Source organism: Gavialis gangeticus, unplaced genomic scaffold (genome assembly GCF_001723915.1).
Source record: "Gavialis gangeticus isolate Ggan-Ray unplaced genomic scaffold, GavGan_comp1, whole genome shotgun sequence".
NCBI lineage: Eukaryota > Metazoa > Chordata > Crocodylia > Gavialidae > Gavialis > Gavialis gangeticus.
The window spans coordinates 95091327-95117901 of NW_017729022.1; the positions used below are offsets into that span (position 1 = coordinate 95091327).

The window sequence follows — 26575 nt, forward strand, 5'->3', positions numbered from 1 at the left end:
CGCCATTTTTAAATCTCCCGGCTGGCGTCTGACGTCACCGTCAGCTGCCGGCTGCAGCTGTACACAGACACGGCTAACGAACCGCGCGGGCTCTCCCTTCCGCGTGGTGTCCTGCCCTCCCGGTGAGTTTTCCTGGCTTCCGCAGGTCCCGGGACAATCAGGTTTCCCTTAAAAATAAATCCTGTTAAAGACAGCATATTGTAAGAATGATGCTGTATTTCAGGAACTGATCTCATCTTACTATTCATCTTTATAGTGAATTACAATGAAATCCAAAAGCCATAGACACACGCACATAACTCAGCAGTGTAGTAGGTATCTGTCTGTCTCTTGAGATGATAAAATTATGTCAAGTGAGACATCAGCTCTCTGAATCTAATCTTTGCTTGAAAGATGAAGCGAAGCTGGAGTGACCTCTCCAGGGCGTGAAAGCTTGGGCAGTATATATAGTTACAAAATTGTGGTGACCATCACCTGAATACCATAGAAACTTGTCTCTTGTGCTGTTGCTTTAGTTCTAATTTACTTCATGAAGTGTGGTTAATACAGAATGCTTTCTGTATGGATGTACATGTGCACACACTCAGCTTCATATTTTGGTTCCACATTGGCACATTGTTCTGTAACTTGTGTCATGCCTGCAGGCTGTAGGGAAGCAACACAAATAAGACATGCAATAGAAAAAGAGCCATAATTTAAAAAGTGTATGTTCTAGAAATGCAATATGGCACATGTGAGGTGCAACATACTGCAATAAAAGTCAACATCCCTGACCAAAAGACCTATCTTTCTCAAATGTTCAGGCTACTGGAGATGTGAAAAATTGTCTTAGCTATCTCACATTAAATATCTGTCAGTGAATTTTATTTGAGGTAGTTATTGCTTCCTGACCACCACCACATGCTCTCCGTTCTTTTGAATTCATTCTAACTATGCAGTTCAGTGTTCTCTTATGCCCTCTTCAGTGAGTCTAAAATTATATTTGTTTTACATAGATAGAAACGTTAGGGGGTTTTTCCCCCCTTTTACATATGGTGTTTTTGCTTCGTGCAGAGAAATCTTCGTGCAGCTTGACAGGTTTTTTTTTAAACACTCCAAATTCTATCCAGCTTTAAACTCTTATGTTTATAACCCTGAATATCTCTAAAATGTCTTTACCTAAAACACTTTATGGTTTTATTACCAGGTTTATGCCAGTAATAATATTCACATCAGCTTTCTTAGGGATAATCTTTAAGCAGAACCTAGCAAGAAAAGCTTTGAAAACTATCATTCCCAGGAACGCAAATCTCGGAACATGAAACATCGGTTTAATCGCCCCCTCTGACAACTTAACACGACAGATTGAAAAATACAAGCCGATATGAAAGTGGGATCAATGGATTATCAAAGTCCTAAACATCTTCTCTTGGGGGAGGGGGCTTTTGGGTCCATTGGCATGCGTAAGACATTAAGTTTGCATAGCTTACCGCAGATCCGATGCTGTCTGACTGGCAGTGAAGTTGAGAGGGAGAGAGAGAGATTTACATGAGAGAACTCAGGGGGCTTTGTCATGGCAATTGTATAAAGTGATATACAGTGCAAATCGACTCGAGCATGTCCCTGGATAGCAGGCGGTTTACAGCCTCTTCGAGCAGAGATTACTGCTTTATCTTGTCATACTAAATTAACGTGGCAGCACACTGTTAAACAGTGGTGACCTCTTCATCTGTGGAAATTGCTGCCTAGAGGAGAGATGGTATTTAAGACTCTCTCTCTCTCTCTCTCTCTCCCACCCCCTTCTCCTCCCCTCCCCTCTCTCTTTCTTTCTCCCCCTCATCCCTCTCCTTATTTTGTCCTTTTTTCCCTATAGGGCCCTGAGGCATTTTTGGGTTAGGTTATAGCATTAAAGATGGAAAGAATGAAATGGGGGGAGGGGCTTTTAACATGAAGGTGACAACAGCTATGTGTTAATTGGGCCTTTGTTGTTTGATTAATAGCCACTTTGGTGTAGAATATTAAGCTGGTGTTTGGACAACTTTCTAAAATGACATGTCCTCTCAGTAAACTGGGATTAGACAATGTTCTCTACTTTGTTCATTTTTAACCCCTTATTGCTTTATTTTATCTTAAACTTGTATTTATTATGAATCAGAATATCACCCTTTTCCAGAACCTTCACTGGCATACAGTACCAGATCTACTGTCTGAGGTTCTGGCCCATCGCTATTATTGGGGAATGAGGAGATGATGATCATTTTGAAATATACTTGAATTGCTGTGTTGGAATATATCGTGGAAGGGTTAAAACAAAACATTTCTCAGGAGAGGTGAGAGAGCACTGTGATGTGGAGCTGAGGGGAGCTTCCATTCCCTTGATTTGGTATTGTGATAGAGAAGAAGTGTGTGTGTGGGGGGGAATCCTATATTTTCTGTCCTTTTTAATACTCTAGCATGATGAAGAAGGTAGTACCAACTACTCTTAATACTAGGTATCTTAAAAACCAGCCTAAATGGGAAATCAGAGGACCAAAAATCGTCCACAGACTGGACTGTGTTAAGAGTGGTCTCAACAGAGAATCCTGGATTCTTATGCCATTACCTGGACTAGCTTTTATAACACTTATGTCTCTCAGTGGGGTAACTGCTTTGTTTATACCTTTTGATCTCTTCATCTCGCCTTCATCTCTCTGGGCAACACTGCCTCCCTTCTTCCCTCTTTCCCTATCCTTTTGTTTAAATGATTTTATTCCTTTCTGTTTACTAACCCTGTTCCCTGCAAGTCCATTCATAGCATCTGGTAGCCTATGAAAGTTCGTGCCTTCCTGAGTAAGTCTATCTGGTGTCACTCTCCTCTGCCTTCTGCTTAACTTCACACTAACAGTTACCTCTCTCTACTGGATATATTGTTCCTACTTTGACACCTGCCATTTATTGATGTGTTACATACAGGTTCAGTCCAAACCCCACTGAAGTCAATAGAAAGACTTATTTTTTCATTAAGGCCAGTTGGACCATAACACAAATTATTGAGACAAAATATGGTAAAGTGCTTTGAAAATCACAGAAATTGTCCGTATAAATCCAAAGTACTAATTTTAGCTATAACATATTTAAAACAAAGAGGCTGCTGAAATCAACCTGGCTTGGTATAGTACCAGGGCCAGTTATATGTGCTGAAAATCTTGACTGTACATTTCACATGCGATGAGATGCTAAACCTGTTAGTATTTAGCAGTTTTTGTGCCCACATTTCCAACCTCACCACTTGAAAAGAAAAGAGTCCTTTTATTTGTAAAATCCAGCACTGACTTTGGGATGTCACAAAGCATTCACTCCTCTGATCATATGAACAAGGCCATGGAGATATAGAGAGCTGAGCTGAAGAAAGACTTTTTAGGTCATCTGGTTTCAGTCTCTCCTAGCCGTGTACAATTGTTCCTTACTATTGATATTTTTTTTCTTTTTTTGAACTGCCACCCACATAGTCTCATGGAAAGCTCTGCATTTTTTTTATTGTGCATTTTGCATTTAATGTTTTTAAAGGTAGGCTTTTTCTCACTTCTGTGAAATGACAGGAAAGCATGATTACAGGCAGAGTATTTGCCTTTTGAGACATGACATATCTGTAAACATTGACATTAGCATTGTTTTCTTTGGAGGAATTCTGAAGGCCATTTGGCCAGACTCGTGCTGGGGAGATGGGAAAGACTGACTTCCCGATTTATTCTTTTTAGAAATCAATACATTTGATAATTTATGTACTGCTTACAGAGGCCACATAAGTGGCTCATGAATCGATCAGCAGCCAGCAAAAATGAAAGCTAATGAGCTTGTTTCAGTAGCACATTGCTCATTAGCAGGTAGGCTCACTGATCTTTCAGGTTTTCCAGTTCAAAGTCAGATGGTCTTTCCGTGCACTTTCAAGGAATAGTTTCCTTCTCTCTTTTTTTTAAAGGTAGAAGATGAATAAATGGCTACGGTTTGAATGATCTACTACTGCTTTACCTTTCAATGTGCAACAGAATTTTGACAATAGCCTATGAAAGCCATTGCCTCCTGGTCAGTTTTAAATCAATGTGGCCTCATAACCACGAGCAATTTGTTTTGACCCCAAAATGCTGGTGTATAATAGTCACTTGACAGCCATTATGAAACAGCCCATTGCTTTCAGTTGAGTTCTTGGAGGAAATATGACCATAAACCCAAGAACTAGCTCAGTTGTCACTAATTGCTTCCCTTATTGGCAGAGGGGCCAAAGTCTGAATAAACACAGGAGCCAGTTTCCCATCTTAACCTTAAGAAGTGCTTTAGCCTTCCTAACCTGGGTTGGCATACAGGATTGAGGCAAGAAATAGTGAGGAAGCTTCCTGTGCTACATAGTGGAATTTGGTTTTCAGAATGACATGTAATAATTTTAAAAAATAATTATTTTAATTGCCAAACCTTTGGCAAAACATTCCAGATGGCTTTTTTGAGTTTCTGAAAGCTAACCAAAGTCACTTTTTAAAATAAAAAGGGGGCTGAGTGTAAAGAAAGAAAAGACTTTTTTTTTTACCACCTCCTACAGCAATGAAAAATATACTGCTTGAAATCAGGCAGAAAAAAAGATTTTAAAAAGAGTTGCTGAGTCCCACAAAGCAACCTACGAAAAAGGGACTTTTAAAACATTTAAAAAATGCAAGTTTCACAAATCTCAGAAATAGATTTTCAACTGCCTGATTTGGTTTTAAATGAGTTGGCTGAATCAGATATTTTCTTCTTTTAAGTGAGTCTATAAAGCTTTGATGAATCTGGCTCATTGTTTAGTACTTATCTCATGAGTAAAGCTTGAGAGGTTTGGCTTTAAACTTACCAAATCACATCTTTGGATAATGGCCCAAGCCTATTGATTTATTTTAAAACAAACAAACAACCCCCCCCCCCCCCAAATAATGAAGAACCCCTTAGCCAGCTTAGTGAATAAGTCCCTTACACATCTGTAAAGCTGTTACTGAATTAGTCCATCCTCTACATATAGGAATCTATTGCATATATATATATAAACCATATTTACTCACATACCACATGCACCTTTTCCCCACAAAATTAATTGCCCCCAGATGGGGATGCATGTCTTAAGTGGGCAAGCTGATTTTCTTTCTGGAACAGAAGCACTCTGCTTTGATTCCTGTTCACAGGCAGCAGTGGCATTTCTATTCATGCAGCTGGGGGAGTCAGTTGATTTAATGGATCACTGTTCTGTATTTCTTTGGTATTAAAGATTGTCTCTCCTTTGTAACAGTCTTGATAGTTCATTAATCAAACTAACTTTTCTTTTGGTATTTCTGCTGTCTTTTAGCTATTCCTGGTCTCTCTCCTCCTATTTCACACAATTGCAGACTGATTTTAGCTCTTTTCAGAATCATAGATCCCCCCATGAAGCCCAATTTTCAGCAGCAGCTATGGTTTCAGCTTTTGGTTAAACAGGGAAGGAAGGGTGAGTGAATTGAAGAAAGGCTCTGTCCTTGTTCTATGTAGCCATAACGCTGGAAAAATCTTTTTTTTTATTCTGCCTTCCCCAAAACAAGTCCATCTTAATTGGGGGTGGGGGGTGGTATGTGAGAAAATAAATTCTGTCATGTTGAATGATCCGATAGCCAGGGTTGCTTGTACCCAAGACTCTCAATGCATTTTACAGAGTAATGGCATAAGTAATGTCAATACAGTGAATACAGAGATAAAGAAGATGGACCTGAGGAGTTCACCTGTGGTAACTTTAACTAATAATGCAGTAGATATTTACGTTAGATTAGTCCTTTGATAGAACATTAATTACCCTGTGAACAGTCAGTGTTCTGCTTCCACATACCTTTGTGAGGGAGACTGGGGATGCAGCCAGAATAAAAGGAATGTCATTAAAAGCATTGGGGGGGGGGGAACTAAGAATCACAGCATTTAAGGGCAAAATGACAATAAATTAAGTAGACAGTAGATCAGATTATGAGCTTGCTGAAGATATGCCTAATGTGTTGTTAACATGGAAAAATACACTTCAGAGAATTAAAATACTTTAAAATCTTTGCATAAGATTGATCAAACTCTAGGAGTCTCCAGGGGACTTAGTGTGCCCTTCATTCTGCATCCCTGCTGCTTCAGTTCTGGAAGATCATCAGTGAATTGTAAGGTCTTCAGGACATGGGGTGTAACTGATGTGATGAGTCTGATGAAAGGATTTTGAATCTAAACCACTAAGTGCTAATGACAGATGTGGATGAGCAGATCAACATCCTGATGATAAATGTCAAGATCTTGATGAGACTATAGATATCTACAGGTTTCCTAAACATTTGAGACCAGATAGATATAAAACAGCTTGGATCTGGATTCTGGTCTGGGGTACAAGCTGACTCCATGCTGAAAGAACAGTCATGGTCAGGCTGCCCAACAAAAATGTTCTGAGCAGAAGCAATATGCATACTAGATTCTGCCACCTGTCTCCTGACTTTTCTGAAGTGTAGGATTATGAATAACCTATCTTAGCATATTTGATATTATTCTATATGAGGGAGAAATCATTATTTATTATGAAAAATACATTGAGTTTCAAAGGAAGAACTGACCTGATAAGATCAACTGCCAGGAGAATGGAGTAGGGCAAAAGAAAAATAGGGCAAAAGATTTTATTTTCCAAAAGGTAACTTTAATGGTACTTCTTTAAAATGAGCTTTGTGGAATTACTTGACTTGACACTGTCTGGAGAGCTTGCCCCAGAAAAATGTGTACGTTTTAGGAAAGGGTTCTTCATCATGGAAAAGGGGTTTTCAAAAATATGGGTAAATTGAACATTTTTAGAAAGCAGCCAGTTGGCAAAGAATCATTTTGCTTTATTTTAGTTTCATTTCAGATTTATCCATTCTGAGTTGGGAATTCTTTTTAACTGTTTTGGAAAATAACTGTTCTTGTGAAGGTTAATGGAGTGTCAGTCCCTTATTTACGCTCAGGTCAAATGTACTGCATGCTAGACAGAACAGTGTGGCTCATCCTTCATGACCAGTTGACCTTAACACTTAAAATGTGGTTATAGTCAGATAAATTACTGTAAAATGACATTATAGAGTTTTGCATTTTCCCCTTATAGTGGCTTTAAAGATCAAATTTGGTTGCATCAAAATACATATTTTTAATAACTGCTTATGCAGCAAACTTAAACTGGGATTTTCCAAGCTTTCTCCTTTTTCTGTCTCCTATCATCCCAGTAATAAATATTTGCAAACAGTACATACCTGACTATTTTATTGATGATATGTGTGGCAAAGTAGAGTACAGCTCCCCCTTTTATATGACCGTACGATCATAGGAAGGTAGAGCTGGAAGGGACCTCACAAGGTCATATAGTCCAGCTGCCTACTCAAGCCAGGATCATCCTTGACTAAACCATGACAGCCAAGTGTCTGTCTTAAACTGCTTTTGAAAGTTTCAAAGGATGGCAATTCCATAACTTCTCTAGGTAGCTTGTTCCAATGCTTGACCACCTTGAAAGAAAGTTGCTTTCAATCCCCAAATTGAATTTCACTTGCTGCAGCTTGAGGCCCTTGCTCCTAGTTCTGTCCCCTACAGTTACAGAGAAAAGCCCATTCTTTATCTTGGCTGTAATCACCACTGTTATCAAATTCCCCCCTCAGTTTTCTCTTCAGAAAAATAAACCTAGCTCTTTCAGCCTTTCCTCATAAATATTGTCTCGCAGGCCCCTGATCATTTTTGTTGCTCTGTGCTGGACCCTTTCCAAACTGCCCATATCCTTCTTGAAGGGTGGGGTCCAAAACTGGACAAGGTATCCCAGGTGAGGCCTCATCAGTGCTGAATAGAATGGAAGAATAACTTCCCTTGATTTGCAAGTAACACTCCTGTTGATACAGCCCAGTATGTTGTTGGCTTTTTTTGCAACCAGAGCAGTGTTAGCTCCTATTCAGTTTATGGTTAACTGTAACCCCCAGTTACAGTACTGTAGCCTAGCCATTCATTCTCCAGTCTGTATTTGTGCATGCAGTTATTTCATCCCAAGTGCAAGACTTTGCACTTGTCCTTGTGGAGTCTTATCTGATTGACTGAGAACCATTTCTCCAGTCTATTCAAGTTGTTCTGGATCCTAGCCTTATTCTCTGGAGTATCTACAGCTCCACCCAACTTCGTGTAACTCATAAATTTGTTAAGCATGCATTCGATCCCATCATCCAAATTATTAATGAAGATATTATATAGTACCAGACCTAGGACAGACCCCTGGGGAAGCCCACTTGATACTCCTTCCCAACCAGACATCGAACCATTGAGGATTACTCGCTGAGTACAATGATCCAACCAGTTATAACTCTTTTGATTCTGCAGTGCCCATGGTAGTTAAAAAATGTTTTGTCAATAAAACAAACAGAAAGACATGACTCAAACAACACATTGGGAGCAAATATGTTAAATAAGATGATGGCATGTTACACAGTCACTTTCTGCCTATAACTCCACATTAAGTAGGAGATGCACCCATTACAGAAGGGATATATAAATGTTTCCATGCTAAACTCATCATAGTTTGAGCCAATTTGGCTCTAAAATCAATGTAACCTTTGCAATCACAACCATGGCTAATAGTTTCCAAAGCTTCAGGTGCTCTTTATTTTCCAGTTTATTTTTCTCAATATTTTCCAAGCAGCATCCCTGTATGATGGCATAAATTTTTGTTTTTTTCATGACCATTAACACCCTGCCAATATTTAATATAAAGAGGAAAGCCCTGTAATAAAATACTGCTCCAGTCATGAACTAGGATGTGAAGGAGGTAAATGTTATAAAAATACAGAGAAGATCATACGTGGCCCAAGAGTTTACAAAAAAGGTTTAGATTTCCCTTGTCCCAAATGCAGTGCATATTAAGGGTGTGTGAAACAGGCCCTATCGATTTGGATTTGGCCTGAATCAGGGACAGTGATTTGATTGTTCATTCAATGATCCAATGCTGATTTGGAGAATCAGTGATTTGGCCATAGACACAGCTTTAAAAGTTTTTTCTACATACCTCAAGGTACCAGGTGCATCTTGTGAACACTGCAATGGTGGGGCAAATGGAGTGTCCCACAGGAGTGTGGGGGGCTCCCCAGCACGCTTGACAGCAGACCCGGAAGTGGGCCAGAAGCACTTCTGATCTACTTCCAGGTCCACCGGGGAGTGTGCGGGCCCCCGCCCCCCGCACCCCCTCGTTCAGTGATAAGCTGTGGGGGGACCCTGGGTGCCCCCCTCAGACCCAGAAGCCACTAGTCACCAAGCTGGGTGACCTGGAAGTGGACCAGAAGTGCTTCTGGTCCACTTCTGGGTCTGCTGTTGAGCATACTGGGGAGCCTCTCCATGCTCCTGTGGGATGCTCCATCCACCCCACCACGACAGCATTCATGAGCCACCTGGTACCTTGACGTATGTAGAAAAAACATTCAAAGCTGTGTCTATGTCCAAATCACCAAATCTTTCCGAACCTCTCTGAATCGATTCGGAGGGTTGGGATTCAATTTGGAGAGAATAAAGGGTCTCCTGATTCTATTTGGATTCGGAGACTCAGCCACCAAATCAGGCCAAATCTCCTCTGAATTGAATCAGGGACTGAAGCTTCGCACAGCCCTACTGCATATATAATGTAATTACACATAACAGCTTAGATTCTGGAGATTGATCTGTGTACATTTAAGTTAACTGACGCAAAACTCATTTTAGGATTAAAGTGTATGTAAGTCTGAGGTAAAATATTGAAGAAAAATAGCAGAATTGTTTGCATTGCTGTATGGTCTGCAGATATGCTTGTTGCTAGAAGTAGTCTCTTCTAATATGAGTCTTGGAGGGAAGGAAAAAAGCACCCTGGATGTTTTTATAACCACATGTGCCACATTAGTCCATGATGCTAAAATAAGGCTGCAGAACAAGAGAGGGAAGTAACCACCACACAATAATGATGAACATACGTGCATATTAACATTATTAACTGAGTAAAAATTCAGCCAGAGCCCATGTATCCCTGATGCAGCAAAACCAATGTTGATAAAATAGGTTTTTGAACAATTGTGTTCTAAAAGATTTCTTTAGCCTCAAGTTAAAAAACATGTGTGTATATATATGTATATACATGTGTATATGTATATGTGTGTGTGTATATATATATATATATGTGTGTGTGTGTGTGTGTGTGTTTGTGTACATATACATCCTAAACATTGTATCTCTGTGTACGTGATAATTTTCTCCAACCATATGTGTGTGACTTCTCTTCCTGTTATGCACATTTTGAAGGAGATTGGACTCCTTTCAAATGGACTGGTCTGATGTTTCTGAAAATGGCTTTTGCCGGTTTGTGCTTTGGACAGTAAAAAATAAACAGGAAGCTCTCTGCACGGTCCCTGCTTATAATGTCATTTGCATGTGATTGTCACTGCTCCTCCAGATAATTGAATTTATTCAGGCAATTTATTTTTAAAATGTGCAGTCTCCACGCATGTACTCATCTTAAAGATAAAAAGAAAACAAAACCAAACCCCAAAACTTTCATCTGCTTCTTTTTCTGTTATATACATTCATAAGTACATATACCAAAAAGCATGCACATCTATTAGACTAGAAGGTTAGAAGGAAAAGAACCGGGGGAAAAAAACTCCTCCACAATGTACTGTAAAAAATTAATTAAAAAGATGAAGTGTGACTCTTGTAACCAAATACCCTGTCTTTGTGTTCACCCCCTGTCTGTGTTCAAGGTCTCTAGGTGCTCAATAGGAGCTTTTTAATTATTTTTCCCTGTTTGATGTCACTAAATATAATGAATGGATTGCAGAGGACTTTTTGTGGAAACCCTCTGTGTGCGTCAGCTCAGTGCTCGTAGGCACAGTGATACCTGGCTGGATCACATCCTGAGACTCTCTCTTGATATATTTCAGACCAGAAAAAGACATATTGTTTAAACACAACCTCTATTACTCAAGTGATGCTTCTTTGTCACAAATTAGGCTTGCATGTTTCCAGATAAAGTAGAGAAAACTGTATGTCTCTTATTGGGTTGGGCAAACATGTATGTTTTTCAGCATCAAGTCAGCATCACTCTATGATGACTGAAAGCTACAGGGAATACTCAGAAATCAGTGATTCAAAGAGAATTTAGGGCAGAGTAGATAATTTCAGAAAAAGTTATCCATTCTTCCTCCGATGCTGTATGACTAGTGGAATGACTGTTTGGTATAATTTTGTTAGTTGTATGAAATACAGTGACAAAGAGTAATTTGTAAGCAAAATATTTCACTGACATAATCTGTTACAGTGACCTGAAAAGGTTTATTTGTCCACTTCAGATTTGCAAAAAATAAATTAGACTTATCTGCCTTAAGAAAGCAACGGTTATTTTTCATCCTTGGTAATTTTGGTAGTTGATTGGGGGAAAATAGCATCCCCCCCTACAATTTTGGAACCATAAATATTTTTTAACTAAAGGTGCTATATCAACCTTTTAATCATTTTATCTCAGAGCTTCCTTTATAAAAGCCTGCATATTATAGTATGTGACTAAGACTAAGGTGGGGTGAATGAATGGAGGAAGTTGAGTCAGTTTTAAGTCAGAATATATTTCCTTTTTGGGTTTTTTCCCCCAAACATTAGTTTATTCATCCACAGTTGAACTAACTTTTATATGCTAGGTTTATGCACATTCAGATGTTACTTAAACCCTACTTTTAGCACTGGAATGGGATTTAAATGTTGAATAGGCATTATCCTTTCCTACACAGCATTGCAAAATGTAAATCCTAGTTTTACCCTGTGAGAGACTGTGAGAGGGGAGGCAAAAGCCCCCCTGACTTGCCCCAGAAGCCCTCCCGATGCCTCCCAGTACTCAGTGCAGGGGTGAAAAAGAACAGCAGCTGGAAAGAGATGCTGGCATAGGCTTGGCAGTTCCAGAGCTGCCTTAGCCTGCGAAAGGTGAGGTTGGAGCCCCACGAAGAAACCCAGGGTTGAGATCTCCTAATACCACGTACAGGAAACTGCCTCCCAAGAAAAAGAACAGCAAACTTCAAAGATGTGGCAGGAGAATAGGAGCAGCACCCGAACCATCTCGGTTGTGCTGAATCCAGATTTCACCATGATGTCGCTGGGGGGCAAGGAACCAATCAGGAAGGGACCAAAGCCCTATAACACTTACCAGCGACAGAGACACTAAGTTCTATAGCAGTGCCTCTCAATCTTTAGATTTAAGGCAACCTTCAGAAAATGTCAGCTGTTAATTTTCACTCGTTATTTACTACAGGAAATAATAGAACAATTCTTCTGTTGCAAAGAACTCAGGCCATAATGTTTTTAACACTATGGATTTCTATTTGAAATCTCTGGGTTTATCTTGTGAATCATTTCTGCACACTTACCAGTGGTAACATGTGACACCAGTGGCATTCTTGTTGAGAATCACTGAAGCAGAGGAATGAGCAGATAGCTGGAATCTTGGAAGCTTAAACTATTCTGCCACTGAATCATCATGTGGATTGGACACTCAGTTCATTTCATTTCCTCAGTTACCCCAACTGTAATACTACACAGGAGCTTTATGAGGTTTAATTAATGGCAATTGGAATAGCCCTGTGATTTATAAATGCTATATTAACACTAAATGTATTTTTTTAATTTATTTTGTGATTTTGAGTAAACATTCTGGTAAGTACAGCACCATATGATCAAGCACAACCCATTATGAGATTATGGAACTTGCACAAGTTCCAAGTAAAATTAAATTCAGTCTTATGTAAGTACTCTATTATTTTCTATAAATTCATTTATTTTATGTTTATCTTGGTAATTTCTAAACACCTTGCAAATATCATCTAGGATTTTCCATGTGCTCTTATTTCCCCCAAAGCCCAGACAGTCATTCACAAGCACCAAATTTTGTTTTGCTGGGATTGTATAACAGAACTTAATAGAATGAGAACATGGTTGGTAGTGACATATATGTATGAGGGAGAGGGGGAATTTTTGAAGAGAATGCAGATTTATTAATAAATGTAGAAAACAAAGATAATAGCAATTAACTGAAAAAACCAATATATTGTGGAATTAACCTTACTGTCATTCCTTAAAAAAAAGAATAAGGGTATCGGTAACAGACAATTGTAAATTAATTGGTAACCTTGATAAAAAGCAAGCAAGAGAAGTCATAGAAAATTTAAATAAATACATATCCTTGAATTTGGAGGCCTAGATGGCATACATCTAGAATTTTTAAATGAATTAACTAAGACATTTCTGAACCACTAGAAATTATTTTGGAAAATTTAGTCAATCTGTTCCCCTGACTCTGAGTAGTACTTTACTCCCAAACACTCCTTATGGAGGCAGGGAGTAAATAGATGTTATTCTGCTCGAATAAGGTAGATTCTGGCTGTGTGAACACCCCTTGATCTTTGAAAATTTTGCATTCAAAAAGAAAGGAAGTGGTGCTAATCTTCCAAAAGGAGGAAAATAACAATTACATTATTCTGGCAACAATCATCCCAGGAATCTATCTGTAATCTTTCAAAAAGCAATGGATCAATCTGGGGAAAAAATGAGTCTATAAACATGGAGGGAATCATGGAAACATGAGAAATACACAGTGCACCAACATTTTCTGAACACTTTGGGGGATTTAGGTTGCATCTTCCATAGATGCTATGATGCGTGGCTGAACCCTGGCATTACTTTGAAGACCTTAACCAGAATTTATAAAGAACAAATTGCATAAAAAAGTAATATTTTGGATGACAATGCTGAGGGAATTCATAATAAGTGTATTTGTATACAACTAAAATATTTCATAGATTGTTCCATACATCTCACTTGAAAATGTCAGTGATGTTGGATATGACTGGTGTCATATTGCTTGAAACAGATTGAAAGAATTGTAAATATAGAGTAGTGTTAAAGGGTTGCTGGTAATTTTGATGTATGCTGTTTTATTTATTTATTTATCTGGTTTAAAATCTTTAGTGAAGAGGTGGGAATAAGAGCATACTAGAAAACACAGGTTTACCTTCTTGATATCCTGCCACATTTGAGGTCAGAAGGGCTAGGGACAGACATTCAGAAGCCTGAGCCTGAATTGATTCAATCTTTGCAGGTTAGTTTAACCTGGCTAGGCTAAATCAGTTTTGTAACCAGACAGACTTCCCAAAAATTCAGGCACATGTCTGCAGTGGCTCAGGCTAGAAGCTGGGGGGCGCTAGAGCAGCCCTCTTTTCCCCAGGGCTGTGCTGAGGGGGGCATGGCCAGGCCTGGCAGGACACTGTGATTAGGGAGGAGGTCCCCCACCTTGATAACAGAGCATTTATCAGCTCTGTTATCAGCATGTAACACCCCATCAGAAAACAAAGCTTCGCTCATTACAAGGTCCTCTTAAACAGCTTTTTCCAAAGGAAGGAATGCAGGGACATCACCATCTGAGCTATTGATTACCTCCAAAAAGCCCTAAGTGGACACTGTCCTATCTGCCTTCTACAGCATTAGCTAGCATACCACATGCTGACTACAGTCTGTGTTGTGGGAGAGAGGAGGAAAGGATCTCTGCCTAAGCAACAAATGGGGGGATGAGGGGGGAGGGTGGGGAAGCCAGCAGACACTGCTGTGCCTGCAAGTCTCTGCCAGAGCTCTGGCCAGGTTGCAGGGAGGAGGTGTCAGCTCTGCTGTGGAGCAGAGTGCCCTGCCTAGCTCAGAGAGCATGCCAGGATGCTGGGGTATCTGGTTTAGCTTAAATCAGCAAAGGGCATTGCATAAACTGATTTGACCCAAATCAGTTAAGTCTGATCCTACATTCAGCCAGGTTTATCTCAAACGGGTTTACACCATTTTCAAACTGATTTATTTGCACTGAACGTCTGTTCTGTTACAGGTTTAAACCAGTTTCTGATCACTTGAACTGGTTTATGTGCAATGTATGTCCCTAGCCAAGAGAAGCTCATAGTGTAGTTATGAAAGTTGAAAGAGCTACACTAGTAAGCTAGTAAGCCTTTTGCTATGAAAGTCTCCATTTTTAAACCCTTTCCTCTTACTCTAGCTTGCCAGGGCCTGGATTTGTTAACCTTCTAGGGATGTTGCAAGCTCCATCTTTTTCTACCCTGACATTGGAAGAAGAGTGGGCTAAGGTGAATATATTCATGCATAATGCTTTACTTAGTTTTTGCTTTGCAATGTATGGGTTAGCCATTCAGGGTTTTTTAGAAATTTGGAGAAATAAATACACAATTATAGAAGTTTAAAGAGGTCATTTAATTATAATGCATAATTACTTTTTTTAGTTGAACATCAGGGAGGACAGAGAAGTAACAGAAAGATAGCTTTAAAAACTGTGTGTTGGAAATAATAAAATGAAATCCAGCCTGCAAAATGATACAACAGGAGAAACATTCCGGAAAACACAGATAATCAATGGGAGGAAGGCTCTTGGAAAGCAGTAATGCTGAAAGAGATTTAGGTGTGATAGAGCAAATTAGATATGAGCTTGCCATGCAGCATGGCAGCAAAAAAGGCGGTAACAAGGAGGTAATTGTCCTTCTCTTCATAGCTCTGCTAAGATTACATATAAAATATTGTGTTCAGATCTGGGTACCTCAAAGATCTCAGCAAATTGGAGGGATTTCAGATACAAGCAAAATAAATGATTAAAGGGCTGTAGGAGCTGATTTGTGAGGGAAGATTGAAAGGGCTAAATATTCATAGAAAAGTTAAATATGGCTCTGCAGTAACTAAAAGAGGTTGTGCTAACTTCTTAAAAATGTGAAGGGTACAGACAGAAGAGAGGCATTGTTCAGGGTGCTAAAAAGGGGATGTAAGTAGAGTAATGGGTTGAAATAAAGGAAAGGAAAATTTGTTGAATATCAGGAAACATTGGTTAACAATGAGGTTTTTTAATGTGTAGCATACTTGCAAGAGTAGGGAAACTTCCATTGTGTGAATCATTTTAAATGGCCTGAATGAAACAACTTTGAATGTATTGGATAGCTGGATTGTCTTATAGGCACAGCCTTGCATTGGATGTTTGATAGATTTACACTGCCTCAGGAGGAGCATTAAAGGTATTTTCTCCTTGATAATCAGGGCCCTAGTAAAAATGCACAGGCTGCTGCAGGCCCTCGTGAGTGCACTATATGCTCTCTCTTCTTCATTCCTACCACTGAAACACTGCTGTCCCCATATAGGGCCTCCTGGTGGCCTCCAGCACAGAGTTACATGACTGTGGGAAAGCATGAAGTATTTTACTTAATTCCCCAGTCGTTCCCCTTTTCGAGGGATTCATCTGGAATCTGGCCCTTAAGGAACAATCTTCAATTGGCCACTAAGGAGGGAGCTGATCTTTCAGCTGTTTCCCATCTGTAAGTTTTATTAAATCATAACGTGCTGAAAATACAGAAAAAAATGGAAGCCTTCTGTTATTGCCAGCCTATGGTATCTTTGTTTGTTTGTATCACTTGATTTCCATTTAAATTGTTCTTTCCCATTGCTTGGATAGGTCAGCATCATAACTGGGTTTGTTACATAGTAAAATGGTATATTACTTTCTAACAACCAGGGTATGTTTAATCAGTTATGACAATTAGTAATTTTAAGTTTTAAAACTGTGTTCATTTTATACCATGTCTCTTCCAAATAGCAGAAGAGTTCAATACTTAATGAAGATAAACCAAGCAGTTTTGATAAGCAGTCTTATTTTTGTGTAAAGATCACCCATAAGACCTTACCCTCCAGAAACAGATCATAAATGTCTTAAAGTGCTTTTTCAGGGTTTTATTTACTGTTTTTAAACATACAGATCACTAGCAAGAAGATAACGAAGCTGTCATAGTACAAAATGTTCTTTGTTTTTACAGGTTGTAGTTAACATATTAGCAATTCTCAAAATGCCACTTTTGTTTATTAAGTGTTTTCAAGAGTAAGTGAAAACATACATTTCATTCTGGAGATTGGTGTTTTTGAATAAAGAGGGAGAATTTTAGGAAAATGGGAAATAACTGTGTGTGACATCACTGCTGTGATCTCTTACACAATGTAAAATTGTTAGCATTATTATTTTTGCTATTCTTAACGTTTCTCACTCAAAATATGCAATTTCTTACTTTATACAAGCAACATTTCATGATGACCTAAACAAAAGATTAAGAAAAGAGTTTGGGTAAAAACAATAAAATAAAGCCTATGGGTTCCACAAACATGAAATAAAATATAGTGCTGTTTTCCAAATGCCCTCCAGACTGGATTCCCTTCTTCCGAATCCCCTGTACTTTGTTATTAAACCATGTTTCATGAGGATCATAGAAATGAAAATATATGTTGGATTATCATGTCCAAATTCCTACCAACACAATGTAGTTTGGTGGCAGAGATCATTAAATAGACACTAGAATATTTTATTTGAACACAGAGGGAAGCAGCAATAATGGCCAGAAAGGAATCCAATGCAAAGTGATATATCAATGTGTCAGATAAGGAACTAGATATACTCTTCAAAAAGCCTGATAATTCATGACAATTCTAAAATAAGTGTCCATAGAAAACCCCAAACACTCCACGTTAAGCAGAGCCAAGAGAAATTTCTTTCTTAAATCAATTTTAATTTAATTTGAGTGTAAGCTGGTTTCTGTAAGTAAATATTAGGCATGTGTGAAATGGGCCCTAGTTGATTCAGATTCGGCTCAAATTGGGGGCAGTGATTTAATTCGTTGATTCGGATCACTGTCCCTGATTTGAGTTGACCGAATCTGAAGATTTGATACTGATTCAGAGATTTAACGATTCAGCCATAGACACAGCTTTAAATGTTTTTTCTGCATACTTCAAGGTCCCAGGCAGAGCTCATGAACACTGCGATGGTGGGGCAGATGGAGCATCCCAGAGGACGGGGGGGCCAGGGAGGCACGGGGGTAGGGGATCCTGCATGCTCTCCAGCAGACCCGGAAGTGGATTGGAAGTGCTTCTGGGCCACTTCCAGGTCTGCTGCTGAGTGCACTGCCCCCACCACCTCCTGTGGGATGCTCCATGTGCCCCACCGTCGCAGTGTTCATGAGCTCTGCCTGGTACCTTGAGGTATGCAGAAAAAACATTTAAAGCTGTGTCTATGCTTGAATTGCTGAATCTCTCCAAATCGATTTGGAGGGTTCTAATTCGATTCAGAGAGATTAAAGGGTCTCCTGATTCAATTCAGATTTGGAGATTTGGGTACCGAATCAGGCCAAATCTCTGCCAAAATGAAACAGGGACCGAAGCTTTTCACATTCCTTGTAAATATGTGCAACTATGTATTTACTGGTTAGAGCATCTCTTAACTAAACAGAGTCTGTCTTAACCCTTTCCAAAACAATGTAGCTAAAATGTTTCTCTCCTATTACTATGATCCCTTTAACCAAATCTACAGAAATATTAACTGTCTTTATCTCCACTTCTGTATTACATATCAGCCATTCTTCCTCACTTTGAGAACCTAATCCTTTAAAGAATATGTGTGTGAGTACAGTGGGCTGTTTCCTGTTACTGGACAAGACCCTGAAGTTATACTAATTTCTCCCTTCAGTTTTGTTTCCTTCTTTATCCATTGCCAGCCCTGTGTTCTGCCCAATCCTTACTTCATAACTATGTCTTTATCCATTTTTCCCATGCTGTTTTGTACACGGTCTCTCTCTTGCTCCAGGTGTCCTTTATTGCCTCTTTCAGAAACCCTCAAATACTGCTCCTTTCATTTCATTTCATGTCACTGATTAATAGTGCTTTCCATAAGGACAATACATAGACAAAAGACTTGTTTAGATGGGTGGAAACAAAGAAATCCTACATTTTTGTTTTAAATGTGTTCACTGGGAGAGCTTCATAAAATATGCATTTCATGTTCTCGAAAATGCCAGGGGTACAGTCACCACTGGGCACAGTTATAGCAAGATCCTCAGGACATCAAAAACCATGTAGTATAGTACTCTCTGGGAGGGAATATTCAAATCCACCTAACTGATTTAAGAGTACAATTCCTATTGAAAATCCACTTGAGCTTAAATCAAATACTTGTTTTAAGCTTAAGATTTCCTGAGACACTTCGTATAATTGATGGAATTTTTAAAATGGTATACTCTTTTTTGCTTCTTGATGTTATACAAGATAGGCTAAAAGGTTTTGAAAAAGAGGGGGAGAGGTATTTCTTTCTGTATGTGTATTTGTATTAAAACATGGAAATATCAAGAATGTCAGGTTTGGTCTTTCTCATTTTTGCTGGATGTGGTCTTTAAGGTAGGTCTTTCAGGTTTTATGATGATCTCTCTCTTGGTCTCTCTCTTTTACTTGAAGTACTCTGAATGTTCAGTCCTTGACAAAGCCATCCTTTCTCCAAAACATGTATTAGATGTTGAAGTTAATTAGGTGTAAATAAAAGGCAGACACTTTTTTTAAGTAGTCTGTTGAAAATTCCTTGCCTTCACAGTTGCCACCTTTTTTCTGCTGAAGCCATCAGTTCTTACAGACTCATTTAGGGTAGTGTTTCCCAACTAGGGTTCCACAGCACAATGGTGTGCCATCAGAAATGAACAGGTGTGCTGTGGAATTTTGCTGTGGCAATGAGCTGTAATGTGCTCATAAGCATAGGGATGGACAATGCCTTAACCAGTGTGTCACAGAAAATTTTTATTAGTGTAAATGTGCCTTGAACTGGAAAAGGCTGGGAAACACTGATTTAGGGTACTACGTGTACCCTAGGAGCTAAAGTTATAATGGAAAGGGGAAAGATTACTATCTTGTCTTCTTTAAATACTATAAAAAAGCAAAATATGGGCAAAAGTCTAACTTAAAAATGTTATGTTACTTTTAATATAAAGGATCATCTGTTTCTTAAAATCAAGCTATAGTAGTGCTTGCTTCAAAGACATAGGTATCTTTTTCCAGGTGTTTTTGGCTGCATCCCCAAAATCCTTCTTTCCATAATCATTTTATGCTACAGATGCATCATCCTTGCATAGCATATGGAGATAACTAAACATTTCTCTGAATTTCCTTTTGTTTTGGTTATTGGTTGGTTTGGAACACAGTTTTAATATTACAGGAACAAGTTTTCTGCACGTCTGGGTTTAATTTCAGATTAGGGGTTCAGAAGTTGTAGATGATCCTTTGGATCTAGAGGCTCAGAAGAGAGGCCAAGATCTATCTGGAACACTAAAAATACTTGAAAAATCTCACTGAGACGTATGCAGCCTGTTCTTTCAATAAATACCACACCATTTCTTCTTAAAATTGGAAAAGAGTCTGAACCAGACCCTGGAAATGGAACCAGACTATTTTTAAAGATACAGTTGGAATGAATGAAGTTCTTTTAACAGAAAAATGTTTGCACTTTTTATGAGAGCAAAGGTAACATTGTGTAATCTTTAAAAAGATATTGCTCACGGAGGGTAAGTCCATTGTCCAGTGACATGACTTTTCCTGTCAATCACAAAGGTGACAAGGGGGCTAGATTAAGTAAAGCTTGCCCAAGATTAACAAAGGAAGATTATTGACCTCATCCTGAAAGGGCAGAAGTCTGTTTTATCATTAAACCTTGGAAGAGAGATTCTTCCATAGGTAGAAACTTGTTTGGCAATATGCTGGCCACTTTCATGTACATGAACACGTCTTTCTCTGGGCTCCAGCTCTGGACAGAAGCAGAAAGAAGATAAATCTTGGGTCAATCTGGTTTTCATGGTTGGGGGAGAAAAAGTACAGTGTGTCTCTATCAACCACAATCTTTGTAGGTTTCTGGCTGCCATCTGAAGTGGGGAAAACAAGAAACAACTACATCAGGTGCTGGTGAGTACAGTCCCAGTTCAGAGTTTGATTGAGTGTTGTGCCAGCACACATTAGCAGGCAGTTCACAATGTAAATGAACAATAGAACCCCATGCATAAAACAGCTGCTAACTACATAAAGCTGTTACAAGGATTAACAGTGCCAGAGGCGGAAATGTAATCAAACTTGAACAGGTGAAATTGTTACATAGCAAACAGAATTTTCCTGAGTGAAATAGCAAGTGTCTGGTTTTCCATTGTTGTGGTGACTGGGACTTTTAATATTTGTGCAGTTTCTTGAATTCCATAAACATTTCCTACCTTAGAATCTATTTAGATTTTTTATGGCACTCATTACAAAACTGTAAATTGCTTTTCTCTCAGACTGAAGTTGTGTGGATTCGTGGTTTAAAAAGAGAAACCTACTAAATTTCACTGATTCTGAAGAAAATTTTAGAGAGGTTTTGAAGAAATCTTTCTTGTCTCTATGAAATTTGCCCTGTATTTTTAATGGGATTTTTTAATTATCATGTCTGGTATGATTTCTTAAGGATTCCAACCATTCTTTTTAGCTTCATATAGCCATTAACAAGAGTTATCTGTTTAGGGAATTCCCCTTAACCATTAATGTGTTTTTGTTTCATTTTTGTTTACTGATAATCAAGTGCAATAGAATAAAATGAAATAGAAAATGAAGTAACTAAGCATTTCAAGTTGTGTTGTAACATGATTGGCTGGTAAAGTTATTTTGATTTGCTGAAGTTTACACATGTCAGTCTCATTAGTACTAATATGCAGTGTGCATCTCTTTCTACATAGAAAGAGGAAAGTAGAGATAGGAGAATAGATCCTTTTAGATGGCAAATATCACAGTAAATGTATGACTGGCCCAGATCTTTTTGGATTAAGAATTCACTGGTATTCCTTAGTGTTAGAACTTGAATTCAGCTATGGCTCTAAAATGCATGTTTCAATTAAGTGCAGCAATCAATATATAACACTTCCATATAAACAGCTAGTATATGTACATCCAAACACTATGTATATACACATAGAAGCAAAGTAGTTTTTACAAGAAATGGAAACAATTTACCTTTGAAGCAGGATGTTTAAATTATAATTTATTTCACAGATGTTTATTCATTTGAAATATATCCAGGGCTCAGATCTGAGTTATATTTCCTGCTATCAGGTCATCTGTCTAGCTACCTTGGTACTTGCATTTTCCTTCTGTGCTATTTACACAACCAGAAGTTATCATTACATCAGTATCTGTACATACCCCAAAATAAAAAAGGCAAAAATCAGTTTGCTGTTTTATTTAGACTTCACATCAGATTAAAAATCATTACAAAAAGACGGGGAAAGAACAGTTAAGAATTCTTGATTAATAATCCCCTGTGGCAAATGCTTCTTGCCCCTTTGTGTGTGATATATGACATATACAAAATAATGCATGATTATTTTGGAGGCCTAATTTGGAAGAAAAACAAGGAACTCTTTGTAAAATTGCTAGCAATACTTTTTCCTAGAGATACTTGATGATAAAGGCTGAGTTAAGTTACTGTAACCAAGGAAAGCAGTTCACAGCTTTGTCTTGAGAAGGCAAACAAGTAAGAAACTTTTCAGAATATTTCTTCTTTTAACCTTGCCGATAAAAGAAAAAATGCAGCTTTATGACAATAGGTATGAATGACAAGTCAATCTTGACCTAATGCTAGAGGTAGCTAACTTGCAAGTCTAGACCAATACTTGAACATTTATCATTCTGGTCCACACTTGCAGTAAAACTGTGTTCACGTCCAACTTAACTCTATGCATTACTGAAAGCTTTTGTTAGCAAAAGATAATTTTTCAAGTATAGTCCAAACCTGTAAGAAGGTTCAAGAAAAGGAGAGTTTCTGTCAAATTGGAATAGATTGTTTTTTAGAGCCTGATCCAAAACAAACTGATATCAATAGAGAGGCTTCCATTAGGTAAGGCTTTTGGAGCAAATAATGGGCCACATTCTGATCTCAGAACATCTGAAGTCAGTCCAGAAGGCCAGCAGTGTAACTAGCTGGTCAAAAAGGAGGGGTTTTTAAAATTGTCTTTTTGCCAAAAACAAAATGTTCTGTGAAAAATCATCAACATTATTGATTTTTTCCTACAATTTTTAGGCTTGAAATTTTGCTTAAATTGTATTAAAAACCATTATGCTTTTTTTTGTTTGTTTTTTAACTGAAACTTCACCTTTTCAGTAAATAAAGAGTGCAAAATTTGAACCAGTGAAAATAATTGGTAAAATCTGTTGTGGAAGATTTTACTCAAATGGCTAACAGGTCATTATCCAACCCTGTGACAACGAATTTTGAAAACAATTCAGATATTTTTAAAATTATCTATAACTGCTTTCAGAATTCTGTCCGCTGATATTTTTAGAAACAGCAATATTTAATGGGTACCTGCTATACAAAGAATAAGGACATATTCTGTGGATTTAGTTGGAGCTAAAGAAGAACAGAAAAACCCAAACAGAATAAACCATTTAAAATAGATAACAGATATAATTATTTTTGTAACATTAGGTAATACAATGCACACAGGGTGTGCCTACATGAAACATTTACTGTGGAGTTTATCAATTAGCTCCAGAGAAAGAGAGAGAGAGATCATCATAAACTCGGCAGTAGTACTTGTAAATACATTATTGCATATGTAGATGTGCCCATTTGTGTAATAAAATTATGATCTTCATTGAAGACATTGAAATCCCATGTTTAAATGGGATACCTAAGTATTTGCAATATTTGGTCCTAACATAGGAAGAAAGGATTAGAGTTACACACAAATGAGTCAGTAATGCAGAGGAAGTTGGTTTACATACTAGGAGACGCAAAGGGAAAGGTCTCACATTAATGAAGGTAAGTTTGTAGGTATTGGAGCCAGATTAGATTCCCACTAAAGTCAATGAGAAAGCTCCTGTTGACTTTAATGTAAGGAGGAGTGTGCCTATATACTAGAAAATCACGCTTTTGTGTCACTGTGCCACCTGTGAGTGTCATTAGGACCACCTTTGTAGAAAATTTCTTTAAAAGGGATGAGGGTGTTAGGTGAAGGAGGAGAAAAGAAAATGAATTAGAAGCTGTAAAATGATTGCTTCTTCCCTTCGAAATGGGAGAACTACTTGAACTGTGAGTTAAAAAAAATCATATAGTGCAGGGCATTTAATATCTGATTATTATTTCATTTCCAACAGCAACTAGCCATCATGGCATTAAGTACTTTAAAAGGCAGGAAATTAATGGTCCTAGGGAAAAAATTGAAGATTGCACATAGAAAGTTGTAAAAGAGCAAACAATTAAAGGTAATCAATATCATTGTTATTAGAAAACCTATGAGTGCAACACTTCTCCTCAATTAGAGAAAAACTGTATTTTATGTTTTTCTCCTGCAAGCTGATCTTTGCTCACTTCAGCCTGTAATCTTGGTTTATCCTTTATGGAGAGGCTTTGTTCTGGATGTTTTTGAAGCATTGCATTTCTTTTGAAAGGTTTCAACAGAAGAACAAACAGCAATGAACTCAAAGAACAAAGGGTTGTTTCTTTCTTTCGTTTTTTTTCTTTCTTTTTCCCCCTAAATTGTTTCATCTGATGTCTCTCCTCTTTCAGGAAGTTGATGGCAATAAAGTGATGTCTTCATTTGCCCCGCACAACTCATCTACCTCACCCCTGAAGGCAGAAGAAGGTGGGCGTCAGAGTGGAGAGTCATTGTCCAGCACAGCTCTGGGAACCCCTGAAAGGCGCAAAGGGAGCCTAGCAGATGTTGTAGATACCCTAAAGCAGAGGAAAATGGAAGAGCTCATCAAAAATGAGCCAGAAGGTAATGCGTGGGGAATTAGACACATTTTCTATGTTTTTTTCTCTTTTGGGTATCTTATCTTCTCCCCATTTCCTGCTTTCTTTGTTTTTTTTTGCTGGCAAAATTAAACCCTAGGCTCACCTTCATTAAGAATAATTTCCAGGAGTGTCCTACTATTTCCAGCACTTGTTCAGCTTCTCCCTCATGGACCAGTACTTGGCTGTGTAAAGGTGAGCCAACACCACCACTCCAGGAACCTCAAGTCTACTCAGAGCAGGACAATTGCCATGGTGTTAACTACAATGGTGACATCCTGTGAGTCATCTACATGAGGGCTCCAACATCATTATCACCTATGGAACTAGAAACAATATTATTAATGAAGGCACATTTTTAAAAAAAATACATATATACTTATGTAGACAGCCAGTATTTGAAGGACAGAATGGAGAATTTGGTATACATGAAAACTCTTGGATCAAGTGTGCCCTCATTCATAATCCTGTTTGTCTACAGTACAGACACTATATTAGCAGATTCAGGACAAGCTTCCCCTACATCCTTCTAGCCTAACATTTGGGGATCACTTCTCAGATTTGAGTTAGTACTGGAGTCTGTACCTATTCAGTCATCTGCTACATACCAATGGACATCACCCTTCCCAGAGACCACAGACCAGCTTTCAAATAGGAAATATGTTCAATCTCTGTTAGCCTGAACTAGATTCAAGCCGGTGACCTAAAAGTGAAAGTCTCCAGATACCATTACACTCCCCTGAAACATTCAGAAAATATCATTGTAGCTGTTTTGACCAGCTTCATTTATTTCAAGGCTTCCAGGGATTTGGTGCCCTTATGTGAACCTACTGCTACTTCTTTCTTAATTTTCCTTGCAGTACTAATCACAACCTGAATTTGTATCTGTACATCCTTCTGTAGAAATTTATTTTTAAAAGTGGAAAAATCTTACCCTCAAAGCCCTCTGTTCCCCACCCCACCCCCACTTCTCCTCCCCAAAATACCCTGAGTATGAATTGATGGTGTTTGTCATTTGAAAAGTTGTGGCAGAAGTTTGGACAACTTCTATATTTAAAGAAAACTGGCTTGTGAAACTACAAATGCAAGCATAGCTCCATTCTTGCATATTTGTACACATGACATGATTGTAAATTACCCTTCTCCTCTTGAATGGGGCCTTCAGTGAGAGTCTGCTGGAAAACAAATGACGTTTAGCATTTTTTTAAAGTATTAAATAAATTGGAACATTCTGGTTTGCATTTATGCTGACTTTACAGCCATGACCTATCTTGTGCCTTTGAGTGGAAAAGACCTTCTGTATTGTGCCTATGTGTAGGGCAATGGGGAAAAGAAAAGGCCAGATTATTTATGGGATGGGGGGGAGAAGGGATTTCTGGGCAATATGTAAATACAGTGTTGAGTGGGAGGTTGTGCATGCTCCACAGACTCCATTAAGGAAAGGCCACAGTTAGACATGAGAATGGTTACAGAGCTTGTGCATTATCTCAGCTCCACTAAAATGAATATATACAGTACAAACAAAAGATCTACAGCTTTGTGAAGAGATTGGGAAGGGGGAGGGGGAGAAGCAACTGAATGTTGGCTTTACAAATGTATGCAACAGAAAATCTTTTCTTCCCTCTAGCCATTGTTCTATTGTCTTTCAAAGGCCATTAAAATGAACAGCAGGTTGTGATGAAAATTTCATTAAGCCCTACTTAAATCATTATAAGGGTGCCATATTCATGTCTCTACTTACTCCCCATCCTGGAAAAAAAAAGAATAGAAAAGAGGGTTACTCCCTCCACTCTAAAAGCAAGCTAACAAAAGTTCAGAAGTTAGAAGAGAATGGGAATCGGGATATCAAACAAAAGGAGGCCACTGAGATGAGGTGGCTAGAAAGAAAATTAGACTTGCATAAGAGCACTGAAA

General features: G+C 38.4%; 1 protein-coding gene across 12 annotated transcripts in view; it reads left to right on the forward strand.

Annotated features, from left to right (window-relative positions):
- Positions 1-26575, forward strand: part of SOX5 (SRY-box 5) — a 671039-nt gene that overhangs the window by 280658 nt on the left and 363806 nt on the right. For all 12 annotated transcript variants that reach the window (XM_019515645.1, XM_019515646.1, XM_019515641.1 and 9 more), the window contains one exon: positions 24437-24647. In XM_019515645.1, coding sequence (XP_019371190.1) covers positions 24437-24647 — 211 coding nt within the window. The remainder of the gene's footprint in view (positions 1-24436; positions 24648-26575) is intronic.